Genomic DNA, 12,139 nt, shown 5'->3' on the forward strand with positions numbered 1-12,139 from the left:
ACTACCCTCCCCAATCACACGAATCCCATAAACCCATGCCTCCGTCACCAGGAATCATAGCTCCAAGAAAGCCGATCTTCAACTTCGGTATGTGTTCCCCAACAAGCTAGAACAATGTCGTCAGCCCCGGACGGCCGCATATCCCTGTCTGAGACGACGTGGTGCCAGCGATGTGTGATGTCAAATCTGACGACGAAAATGTGGAAAGGTGGAAGCTTTGATAGGTGCGATTCACACCCCCGCCTGCCTGATCAGATACCGGTACCTAGGACAGGGGGGGGGTGGTCCCTGAGCTTTCCATCCCGCACCTGCACCTCTGACGTCACACTGGAACAGCCCAGACGGGAGCTCACATCACCTTCCTTAACCACAAAGCGATCCATCAAATCATTCATAAGAAGGGGCCTCAACCACTTCAACCTCGTTTCCCATCTTATTTGATACTTCTTCTTACAATCAGAGGCAGACGAACCAACCGCATGCCAACCTTCAACAAACAACACAACCAAACCAAAATAAAAGACGTTCCCCTCTTAAACAAACTCGCACCCGCCTCCCAACAACACAAACCAATCTTCCCCAAAATGCCCGTCGGAAACAGCGATCAGAATGCAGGCGTCACGGGCGGCGCCAAATTCGTCACCTCGGCCCTAGGCAACACCGTCGGCGGCGTGACCCGCACCGTCGGCAACGTCACCGGCGCCGCGACCCAGGGCGTCGGCGACACCATCACCAGCGCGACCGGGTCCGCTGGCCGCCCTGTAGGCGATGGGCTTGCCAACCTCGGACAGGGATTGTCGGGCGCGCTGAATTCTGTCGGCAAGGGCGCTGAGGATGCTGGGCAGTGGAAGAGATCCTGAAGAACGATTTAGCATCTGGATGGGATGTGATCATGGAAAGGAAAGGAAGACTGAAATAGGATGATGATGACTTGGGAGGTTCTTTTGATTGTGTTATTAGGAGCGTTCACGCCATGGAGTCACCATGATGAATATGGAATACAATAATATCCCCTGATTCAATTGTCCAAATCCTTATAAGTGGTGTTCTATCGCGTCTATCCACACCAGGCGGCCACGGCCGTTAATATTGTTACAATAAGATGATTTTACAAAATAGTACAGTATGTGACAGTGAACGCGTACCGCCGCAAAGTGGAGAAGAGTGAGAGTACCTCAACCTGCTCATTCCTTCTTGCGGAATTGCAGGTTATACGTCAGCAACTGCTCCTTCGTCATCTTGCCCGGCCCGCCAGCAAACTCGTCCACGCCGTTATTATTCTTCGGGAACGCAATCACGTCCCTGACGGAAGACGAGCCGCTCAACACGGCCACGAACCGGTCGAACCCGATGGCGAAGCCCGCGTGCGGCGGACACCCCGCCCTTAGCGCCTTGAGTAGGTGCGAAAACTCTTTAATCTTGTCCTGGCTCATCTTGAGGATGTCGCGGAAGATGAACTCCTGGATCTCGGCAATGTGGATACGCCGGCTGCCGCCGCCGAGCTCCACGCCGTTGAGCACGAGGTCATAATGGTCGGCCTTGGCCCGGAGCGGGTCCTTGAAGAGCAGCTCAAAGTCCTCCTCGGAGTGCGGGGACGTGAAGGGGTGGTGGGTGGCCGAGAAGCCCGAAGCGCCGCCCTGACCGACGTCGCCTTCTTCTTCCGGGGTGAACATAGGGAAGTCGGTCACCCAGAGGAACTTGAAGGTGTCGTCCCTGTCTAGGAGGCCGGCCTCCACGGCAGCGTGGTATAGGGCGATTCTCGCTTCGCCGAGTTTGGTTGAGCCTCCTTGCTGGGGCTGGTTCTTGCGTGCCTGGAGGAGGACGATGTCTCCGTTCTCGAGCGACGAAAAGCCGGCTTCCTCGGGGATAGAGCCTAGGATGCTGTCTAGGCCTTCGGGTCCAAGGGCGGAGAAGCCGTTGAGCGGTTTGCTGCTGTCGAACATCAAGGCTGTGGGAGCGCCGTCTGGGTTTTGTGATAGGCTTTTGGGCAAATTCTCCATGAACTCCGTCACGAACTTCCACACGTCTCGCCTATCAGCGTCTTCGTGTGGGCTGATCTTCCAGACTTCGACGATTGGTGCGTCGAGATCTGTGATCATGCTGACAAAGTCCTTGTTGAGGCTTTCGTCAACGCGACATATCTGGACGCTGTTAGTCTTGTGATGCTTAGGGGCGTCCATGGGACGCAACTGACCCTGTTGGGAATGCGCAGATCCGGCTTGTCGGATCCGTACAAGTCCATGCAGTCGGTGTACTTCATTCTGAGGAACGGCGCAGAAATGGCAGGGTATTCTTGGTAGAGAGGTGCTTTGGCGTCGTCTTTCATACTGTCCTGAACACATTGTTTCCAGTCCTATTCTCTGTCAGCTCTTAACTCTACTTTGCTGCATTAGGAATGGAGAGCGATCGCATACCTCGAGTGATGCCTTCCTGACCGGCGCGAATGAGTCTTCTCCCACTTCCATGACGTACTGCTCTCTCACAGCATCCCACGCACGGCCGACGACATATTCTACGTCCTCCATGATGGTCTTGCCCGTAGCAAATGACTTTTCCATATCCAGCTGTCATCATGTTAGCTACCTGTACTCATTAGCAGCACGAGCCACGCACCTGTGTGAATTCGGGTTGACGGTCTGCACGATGATCTTCATCACGGAAGCACCGCGCAAATTGGTAGTAACCCCCCATTCCAGAAGCCATAAGGACCTGCTTATACTGCTGGGGGCTCTGGGGCAGCGCATAGGCATATCTGGGTCGCCGCGTCGGCACGATGAACTCTCTTGCGCCTTCTGAAGTCGACTTGAAGAGGATGGGCGTCTCGACGTCCATGAACTCCCTGTCCACCATCGCCTGCCCCATGGACGACTTGAGCTGCGCACGGAACCGCAGCCTCTCCTTCAGCTCCTTGTGGAAGCGCAGCTGGAGATGACGTTGCTCTGGCGGGAAAACGGTATCGGGACCAACGATGATGTCCTTCGGGAATGGGTTGAGGTATTGTATCGAATCCATGTCAATTTCGAATCGTGTCGCGCTCGATGCGTCTGTCGTTACGCCTTTTGCCAAAACGGCGCTGAAGGGACGAATCTTTGCTAGTGTAGCCGCATTGTCGCCCTTGGCACAGATTTGACCAATTCGTTCCCCGTTGCGCTCCAGGTGGGCGAATGCCAGGTTCTTGCCGACCTTTCTCGTTCGGCCGATGTGTCCGCTCACGATGATCGAGGAGCCTGGTTTACTCCATGTATCGGGCGACGACATTTGAGGGAGTGCGACTGTTGTTTTCGAAAAATTAGCAGAAGCTTCAGGAGTTACATTGGTATTCTTGAACTTGCTCACAGCACTCCTTGAACTCCTCTGACAGCTGTGTGTGTTTTGACTCGTCTTGCGCCTGCTGAGGTTTCGCCGTTGACAGGTGACGAGCCTGACGGCCAGGAAGACTTGTCTGACTACATATTGAGATTTGAAGAAGAGAGAGACTTCGGCTAAGGGGTTGCGATTGTGATGTGCGCGGACGCAGCGCAGCCAACGCTCTACTGCGACAGCATTGGCGAAGCATCGGGAAGGTCTAGCAGGGCTGATTGAAGACAAGCGACCGCGCAAAAGCTTGGAGTGAAATTTGGAAGGTGCGGCGATCAAATTGAAGCTCCGGCAGGGCACAATGGCGTGATCAGAAGGAATGATGAGTGGGTTGAGATCAGGTATGATTTTGTGACATTTGAAGCTATCACAGCTTAAAGTCCCTAGCTCACTGCAACAAGACGGTGGAACGATGTCGGAGCCCACCCATCCAATGCGACACAGGTGGGCTGCTGCAGCATGGCGCCTTCCTCAGGTCCCCCAGCCGGCGCTTGCTGGCACCTCAGGCAGAAGGTCCCCACCAAAAAAGCGATTAGCGCGGGGCAGATCCTCGCGTCCGTATAAAAATCTTTCAGAGAGCTCCCCAAAATTTCCTTCCTTTCCTCTTTATGATTTCTCCATTTCAAAAAAGTGTATGTTTGGTCTCCCCCCAATCTCTCTCTCAGCGCAACTGCGCATACTCAAAAAAGAAAAAAAAAGACGACGAGAATACTAATTGGATATTTTGCAGGTGATGATAGCCACGTGGATAACATGATGCTGCTGCCTCCGTCTGAAGCATCCAAGCTCTCCCCTTCTGGTGGCTTCAGGGCAAAGGTGTCGAGGGCGGAGGGGGCCATGACATAGGCGTTCGACACGACCTTGTTACTAGTATCGGACGCGATGAAAGGCAAATCTGATTTTTCACGAAATGGAAGAATTCTGTGGGCTTGGCGCCTTTTTGTTTGTTCGACGACAACAGGGAGCATCTAGGCTTCGAGTGAGGCCTAGGGGGGTTCTCTGCCTTGGCGCGAACAATATTTTCCCCTTGTGATGGCGCAGCTTGTGGTCGGATACGTTGATACGTTCTTCCTGACACGGCTACAGCCAGAGAATTTGCGGTCGGCTTGGAGCGAGAAACATCGGACGGGTCTCCCGCGTCGGTGAAGCTTTCGGGGCTTTGCAGGCGCGGTATGAGAATGGACGAAGCTGAATCGCGACTGGCCGCCGTCGGTGGCGGATGGGATACACCAAATCTTGGACAATCTTGTTGTATGGTAGACTTTTTTTTGACCTCGTCAGTGCATACACACTGACGGGGATGGCGCCCTGAGCGGCTCGCCAGCCATTCCCAGACTGGAATGAATCAATCAAGACCCCGATGACGGGCGAAAGAAGAAAATAAAGGGTCCGAGAACTGACCATCGTGCCGCTACGCTCTACTCCGTACATGTGGAGGAGATGGATGTCTCCGTTTGATGATTCAGCGAACCCCATGTTTCCCCAAAGTGTTTCAATAACTCATGGTGCCGTTCAAAGTTTTGAAGTTACGCCGAGCACGAGGGGTGAAGATTGAATCAAGAGCGTTCAGTATAAATCGTTGGATAGGAACGTACTGAGGTACACAGCTGAAGGTAGGCTTACTGATGAAGCTATCAAGAAGATCGGATCAGTGAAGCCCTCATCAGACCAGATCCATCATCAGCAATGGCAGAATACAACCATGCTTGCTTCACCAGGCTCGGTCTCTGTTCCCCACACCCACCCACAGCCTACAGGTCGTAGGAAGATCCCGGCTCATTGGGACTGCCAGTGTTCGTCCGTGTCACGAAGCATGGAGCATCAAGGGGGAAAGACGGGACAACGGCAGCATGCATCTCACAGGTCACACATTTCTATAAGTCACAGGCTTACAGCTGCATAGCCTCGACGCCGGTGGAGGGTTTAAGGGTGAGATGGCTTGGCCCCTAGGTAAGGGCCAAGGCAGATGGTGTTCGGGATCCCGTTCTGCGGTCCACCTCACACACGCCAAAAGAGACGCTAAACTGAATCAACTCGCTTTCTGCTGTCTGGCGTCTGCAAGAGTGATGGAATCGATTGAGTGATATGCAGGAGACTGCCTAGGGAGAATGGAATCTGCCCTTGGAGAATCTCTTTAGCGGTCATGTCGCAGTCCCAATCGCACCCATCAACGCCAAGGCCACCTCACTTTGATACGTACAAGTTATACATTTCATTGTTGCCAGTTGGAACTACCTAGAAGCTGCCACGGGGACGTTTGCCGAGTTGCCAGCAGCATCGTACTTCAATCCGTGCTTCAGTACGAACGCAAGGTTCCAGGATTTCCAAAGTAAGGTATTAACCAAGAGGTATCACCGGCCTAACCGAAGGTACGTACCCTTCACCTGCACTTGAGGTGGCTTCCCGTTGGACCAGCAGAACTAAGGTACCCAAGAACTGAAGGTGTCCCAGCACAACTTCACCAGCATCGCGGGCTGTCAAACGGAACTCGCTAGAGACAAAGCCGGCCACTCACACCCGAACAAGCGCACGTTGAGCCAGCAGCACGGCCAGCACAGCCAGCGGCGGCACCTCCTCTCTCTCTCCCCCCGTCTCTCCATCCTCCCGCCCACCTCCACTACCACGACACCAGTGACCACTGTCCAGCAACCTTACGTAGGCTCAGCCCAGCCCAAGCCCGACCAGCCGACCTCTCCAAATCAAGACCGTGGCCCGTCCTCCTTCGCGGTCCACCCCGTCCATCTATCCCACCACTTCCCGACCAACGTGGCCATCGTCAATACTGACGCTGTCCGTCCTTCATTTCCCGGCCTACCCAACGAAGCCAAATCAGGCCTACGTTACGATAAACGATATCCAATCCTGTATCCTTAATCCGCTTCCCCATCCGCAGGCCCTCCAACACCTTGTCATGGCCATAGGTCCATACTCCGGATCCGAACTATCCCTCTCGCATTGAAGCTTGCTGGGACCCAATTTCGCCCAGTTGAGGGTTTCCCTGGGCTGCAACCAAACGTCGTCGCGCCCCCGTTACCACCGACGCACCCACACATTCCTCCTCGCTGTCGCCAGCGACCCAATATCACCCTTTGTCGAGCTCGTGGTCTCTGCTTGTTGGAATACCCACTGAAGGGGTCAGCTCTATCAAGGACATTTGATCGAGGCCCGTGACGGCCGGACTCTTCCATCGCCGCTTTCCACTTTCGTGCGACTTTCATCCGATCCGACAACCACGACTACCCTCCTCTCTGTCGCCAACCTTATCGACCCTGATTATCACAGAAGTTCGACTTGATTGAACTGTTTAACCGAGCGACAAAATGTCGAGCTCCTTCGAAAAATCCGTCAAAGGGGCCACCAAGATAAAGGTAGGTCAAAGGGATGCTGGAGTCCACGTCGGGCAGCTCAGCGCGTCTCTCCCAGTCATGGTGCTAATCCCATCTCCTAGGCCGCGCCACCCAAGACGAAATATATCGAACACATTCTCGTTGCGACACATGCCGGCGAAGCGGGCGTGGGGGAGGTCTTCCGCGCCCTGCAGTTCCGTCTACGAGACTCAACATGGACCGTCGTCTTCAAGAGCTTGATCACCGTCCACCTGATGATCCGTGAAGGCTCGCCCGATGTCACACTTGCCTATCTGTCGAGGCACCCGAACACGCTTGCTATCAGCAGCTTCACCGACGGTTAGTCATTCCTGCAAAAATCAAGTACTGGCCGAGGTTTGTTGGACTTGTTTTCTGAAGTACCCTACAGCCCAGACACAAGGACGGAACATTCGGCATTACGCCGGCTACCTCGCCGCGAGATCCAAAGCCTACCGAGAAACCAAGTGCGATTGGGTGCGGACGAAGGAATCTAGACTGGAGAAGCTCTCGGTCGACAAGGGCCTCCTGCGAGAGACGGAGATTCTTCAGAGTCAGATTTCGGCCCTTTTGAAATGCGATGTTAGTCCCCGACTCGGTTTTGCGAAGCGTCTCCAAGCGCGACAGTTGCTGACGCCACACAGGTTCTCGAAGGCGAAATCGAAAACGAAATTACAGTCACCGTCTTCAGACTGCTGGTGCTCGATGTGCTGGCTCTCTTCCAGGCATTAAACCAGGGAATGATTAACATTCTCGGTAAGGCGACCCATACGCCGTAGCATGTCCTTGTAACTAACATGAAAAGGCACCTTCTTTGAAATGTCCAAGGTCGATGCCGAAAGAGCCATGGCAATCTACCGCACTTTCACCAAGCAGACCGATTTCGTAGTGCAATACCTCAGCGTCGCACGCCAATACGAGCACCAAACAAGGGTCGAGGTTCCTAAGTTGAAGCATGCGCCGGTTAACTTGGGCCGCCAGCTGGAGGAGTACTTGAGCGACCCGGATTTCGAAGTCAACCGGAGACAATACATTGCTGAGCAGCAGGGCAAGAAGAACAAGGTGGGAGGAGCCTCAAAGCCGACTAGCGCATTCGACTCAAAGCCTGCGGCAAACAATCCTTTCCCGAGCAGCACGTTCCCGAGCACGAATGGCCTGTCGCAGCCGAAGACCGAGACCGCCAAGGGTCCTGCCCCCGATCTTATCGACTTCTTCGAGTCTATCGAACAGAACCAGACGACGATGGCGCCGAACGCACAACAGCACCAGCAACAGCAGCAAATGCCGATGCAGACCGGTTTCGCCAACAACAGTCCCTTCCAACCGCAACCCACTGGATTCCAGCAGAATGGCTTTGCGCCTCAGCCGACAGGATTTGTGCCGCAACAGACAGGCTTCGCTTCTAACCCGTACCAGCCGCAGAGCACAAATCCGTTCGGCCAGCCTCAGCAGCAACAGCAGCCGCCCCAGCAACCACAGCAGCAGCCAGCGGCTCAGCCATTGCAGCCCAGCTTCACCGGAGCTGGGTTCGGAGGCTTCTCGCCTCAGCCGTATCAGCCAGGCACACTTGGTTCAATACCGCAAGACTCTGTGGCAAGCTTCCCGACAGGCAACACAGGCATGTTAAGCCCTCAGGCCGGCCAGCAAATCACCAATCCTTTCCGGGCATCCATGTTGATGGCCCAGCAAACGGGCTTGTCTACGAACACGGCATTTCCGACCCCGGCGAGCCCCAACATGCAGAGGCAGTCTACAAACCCCTTTGCCAGATCCTCACCTCAAGCCCAGCAGCCATTCTCACCGGCTCCTAGTAATTCACCATTCCAGACTCAGCCTCAACCTCAGCAACAAACACAGCAACTTCCCACGATTGCTCCGTTGCAGCCAATGATGACTGGTACCAACCCATTCGCTAAGAACTTCACCGGCTCTCAACTCCAGCAGCAGCGGCCTGCAACCAGCTCTGGAGCCATCGTGCCTCAACCAACAGGCACCACAAACCCCTTCCGCCAGGGCTCCTTTGTCAACCATCAGACCGGCATGGGCTGGCAACATAATCAACAGCCAATGGGTGGCGGACTGGATAATCTCGAGACGACGCCCGTCTTCCCCCGACCCATCCAGCAAAGCCCCTGGCAGACATAATAGCAGTGCTCTCCCAAAAGCTCTGACCAGCTGTTCCCAAATACACCAGCCCAGTCCAACCCCGGGGTCACTATTTCTTCAAATCTCAAATCAAAGCGTGGCGTTCACAAGGGTTTTTTTTCCTGCTTTGTACAATCGAACGATGCTTAAGGTAGACGGGCAACAGGGTTATCACACGAAAACTAAAAGCTCCAAAGTTGGGATGGTGGGACCGGTGGAGGCCGGCGACCGTCGCAGTACGAGTCTGAAAAGATGTATTATTTAGTGAGCCATAACTTAGATGTAATTCTTGCATACAGGTACACACTTTCCCGTGGCCACACAACTTGCTTTGCTACCGATTTTGGGTATTTATTGCCCCTTTAACCCGTCTGTTTCTAAGATGTTTATCCTGTTTTTGCATGTAGTGCCCCAATGAACCCCAAACGCCATCGCTATGCATCCCAATCCGTTCCAAAGCCAGTAGAATAAGAGGTCAAATGACAGAAGAAAAGTGCAGAAGCTGTCTTCGTATTCTTCAAAAGACGTCGTCCACATCCATCTTCTGTGTCGTCTGGCCCGTACTCGCGACCAGAGCCGCCTCGGCAGTAGCCACCTTTTCAGGCCCCTTTTCATCCTCAATAAACACAGCCAACCCGGAAAAGGCTTCGAACATGGCCCGACCGAGGTACTCGTCGGCGCTGTACCCGCCGACCACGATATCGTCCTTTTTCCTCGCCTCGTCGACCCACTGGTTGCGGTACTCCTCCGACGGCCCCATCTTGTACCTCTCCATGTCGAGCCTGAGCCCGCCAAAGGGGTCGTAAGGCTTGTTGTCCTCGACCACGCGCTTCTTTTGCTGCTTGAGGCCGCGAATCGACAGGCCGCCTGCGCCGGTGGAGGTGGCGTCGGAGAGGGATCCCACGGCGGACTGGAGGCGGTTCTGGCCGCGTTTTTTCAGGAGAACGCGATTGAGCGTCTGCTTGGCCTCGCCGGCGTCGCTGCTCGCTAGGCCGTTGAGCATGTCCTCGCGCATCCGCTGCTCGTTGCGCTTCTCAGCCGCGTCTTCCTGCATCGCCTCGGCGCGGCGGAGACGCGCCTCTTCTTTTTCGGCTTCGAAGCGCGCGACGCGGTCTGCTTCGGATTCTTTTGCGAGTCTGCGGTTCCGCTCGATCTCGGCGCGGTGGGCCTGCTCCCAATCCATCAACCTCGCCTCGGCCGCCTTCTTCTCCGCGTCGGTTCCCGAGATGAGGTCAAACGTGAGCGTCTCGACCCATTCTAGGTACTCGTTGTAGTCGGCCAGCGTCTCGAAATCGTCTTCGACCTTGTTGAGGACGGCGGCGACGCGGCGACGGATGTCGACCTCGCGCTCGACGGTGAGGTCGCCGAAGTAGGCCGACTTGAAGCCCTTTTTGCGGAGGGTCTTGTGGCAGCCGGCGTAGGGGCACTGGTTGGGACCGTCGGAGAAGATGCGGGCGACGCAGTTTGCGCACATTGGGTGGTAGCATTCTGGGTTGATGAGGAATTCGAGGTCTTTGTTGAGGTAGCGCATTGTTTTGCAGACGGGGCAGATGTCGTTTGTCGAGGAGGGGGCTGGGGCCGCTGTTGCGGAGGTTGAGGCGCGGCGGGTGGCCATTTTTGGAGGACGGTGGTGATGTGTCGTCTGGGAGGAGGGTTCTTCGTGAACGGTGGCCGGAGAGATGTGGTCTCCTGGGGAGGAGACGGAGGAAGAGAGTCCGGGCAATTGAGGCCTATCTCAAGGTGGCATCGGACATCAAATTCGATTAATCCGATCTTTTCAACAGCAGGAAGGAAGATGTGGCAGGTGTTGAGAAATGGAGCCTCTTGCTCGGGCAAAGACGATGATGCTTTGTCTGCAACCGCGATAAAACTGAACGACAAGTTGACGTGCAAGGCTGACGGGGAAGGATATATTAAGCCGAGGTGATTGGTTGGAGCTTCTAGGTAGACCACAGCAGGGGCGGGAGGGGCAGGGGTCTCACAGCTAGCAGCTACCCCTCCAAATATTCCATCAGCCTTTCTTGCGCTTGCGTTCCATTGCCTTCGACTGTCAACACCACTTCAAAGAACTGCAACAAGATGGCTGACAACGACAAGCCAGGTACGTTTCTGCTTACTAGAACATTTTTTATCAGATATTCAAACTCGAAAACAAATCATCGTTACGAATTCCGTGCTGACAAATGCTGTTCAAACAGAGCCCACACCCGCCGAGGAGGCCGCTGCCCGCGCCAAGGAGACGGAGGAGCAGAATGCGCTGCCGTACAAGTGGCAGCAGACCATTGCCGACGTCGACATCACCTTTAGCGTCCCCGGTAACTACAAGAGCAGAGACCTCGTCATCGACATCAAGAAGACCAAGCTCTCTGCCGGTGTGAAGGGCCAAGAGCCCATCGTCAGCGTACGCCACAGTTCCTTCGTCCTTTCTTCTCTCCATCTTCCCTTGTGCCTACGTAGCTACAGCAAGTACGACGCATGAAAGATAAGTTCGCTTACACAACGATAAAATCACAGGGCGACCTCTCCCACCCCATCCTCGTCGACGACTCAACCTGGACCTTATCCTCGGCGCCCGACGGCACAAAGACGGTCGAGATCCACCTCGACAAGGTCAACAAGATGGAGTGGTGGGCGCACGTCGTCACCGCGGCGCCCAAGATTGACGTCTCCAAGATCACCCCCGACACGAGCAAGCTGTCCGACCTCGATGGCGAGACCCGCGGCATGGTGGAGAAGATGATGTTTGACCAGCGCCAAAAGGAGCAAGGGTTGCCCACCTCGGACGAGCAGAAGAAGTTTGACATTCTCAAGAAGTTTCAGGCTGAGCACCCAGAGATGGACTTCAGCAACGCCAAGATTAGCTAGACGTTGAGAGATCCTGCTTTTTCACGAGAAATGAGTCTAAATCAATAAAAGCACACATGTTCATGACAGATTGATGTAGGGAAAGGTTTATGCTTAGAACCGCCATGATCTTGTATTGAATCCTATCTAAATGCTTCTTCCGAGCTGAAAAGCTATGTCAGGGGTGAAACGAAGAGCCAAAACCACCGAATGGCGAAAGCCATAGGTTACGGCATCAGAGAGCCCATGCGTAGACCATTGCTCTTGGATCCGCTAGTAATGGTGAAGCAGATTAATTGCTGCGACCCATCAATTGTCAGATTGATAAGCGGTCCGTTTCGCAAACTAGACCAATTTCCTCCCAATCGATGCACGCTAGTTGGGGGAAGACGCGCAACAAGTTCGCCCACGACATCACAGGAAACCAA

At 54.6% G+C, this 12,139-nt stretch overlaps 6 protein-coding genes across 6 annotated transcripts; 3 read left to right on the forward strand and 3 right to left on the reverse strand.

Moving 5' to 3' along the window:
- Nucleotides 1–584: 584 nt before the first annotated feature.
- On the forward strand, nucleotides 585–860 carry CPAR01_00964 (uncharacterized protein; the record flags this gene model as incomplete). Its single annotated transcript, XM_060485254.1, has 1 exon — nucleotides 585–860. One exon carries the CDS (start codon nucleotides 585–587, stop codon nucleotides 858–860), a length of 276 nt encoding a protein of 91 aa, XP_060356111.1.
- Nucleotides 861–1,184: 324 nt separating this feature from the next.
- CPAR01_00965 (tRNA synthetase class II) lies at nucleotides 1,185–3,258 on the reverse strand (the record flags this gene model as incomplete). Its single annotated transcript, XM_060485255.1, has 4 exons — nucleotides 1,185–2,141; nucleotides 2,195–2,353; nucleotides 2,415–2,564; nucleotides 2,614–3,258. 4 exons carry the CDS (start codon nucleotides 3,256–3,258, stop codon nucleotides 1,185–1,187), a joined length of 1,911 nt encoding a protein of 636 aa, XP_060356112.1.
- A 1,179-nt stretch (nucleotides 3,259–4,437) lies between these two features.
- On the reverse strand, nucleotides 4,438–4,833 carry CPAR01_00966 (uncharacterized protein; the record flags this gene model as incomplete). The annotated part of the gene is made up of 1 exon (XM_060485256.1): nucleotides 4,438–4,833. The coding sequence occupies one exon, from the start codon at nucleotides 4,831–4,833 to the stop codon at nucleotides 4,438–4,440; it is 396 nt and encodes a 131-aa protein (XP_060356113.1).
- A 1,844-nt stretch (nucleotides 4,834–6,677) lies between these two features.
- On the forward strand, nucleotides 6,678–8,867 carry CPAR01_00967 (ANTH domain-containing protein; the record flags this gene model as incomplete). Its single annotated transcript, XM_060485257.1, has 5 exons — nucleotides 6,678–6,725; nucleotides 6,806–7,043; nucleotides 7,114–7,304; nucleotides 7,367–7,478; nucleotides 7,528–8,867. 5 exons carry the CDS (start codon nucleotides 6,678–6,680, stop codon nucleotides 8,865–8,867), a joined length of 1,929 nt encoding a protein of 642 aa, XP_060356114.1.
- Nucleotides 8,868–9,384: 517 nt separating this feature from the next.
- Nucleotides 9,385–10,482, reverse strand: CPAR01_00968 (CDK-activating kinase assembly factor MAT1; the record flags this gene model as incomplete). Its single annotated transcript, XM_060485258.1, has 1 exon — nucleotides 9,385–10,482. The coding sequence occupies one exon, from the start codon at nucleotides 10,480–10,482 to the stop codon at nucleotides 9,385–9,387; it is 1,098 nt and encodes a 365-aa protein (XP_060356115.1).
- Nucleotides 10,483–10,946: 464 nt separating this feature from the next.
- CPAR01_00969 (CS domain-containing protein) lies at nucleotides 10,947–11,732 on the forward strand (the record flags this gene model as incomplete). The annotated part of the gene is made up of 3 exons (XM_060485259.1): nucleotides 10,947–10,968; nucleotides 11,066–11,268; nucleotides 11,382–11,732. 3 exons carry the CDS (start codon nucleotides 10,947–10,949, stop codon nucleotides 11,730–11,732), a joined length of 576 nt encoding a protein of 191 aa, XP_060356116.1.
- Nucleotides 11,733–12,139: the final 407 nt, after the last annotated feature.

This window comes from Colletotrichum paranaense (assembly GCF_030867605.1).
Source record: "Colletotrichum paranaense strain IMI 384185 chromosome Unknown Scaffold_1.1, whole genome shotgun sequence".
NCBI classification, from domain to species: Eukaryota; Fungi; Ascomycota; class Sordariomycetes; order Glomerellales; family Glomerellaceae; genus Colletotrichum; species Colletotrichum paranaense.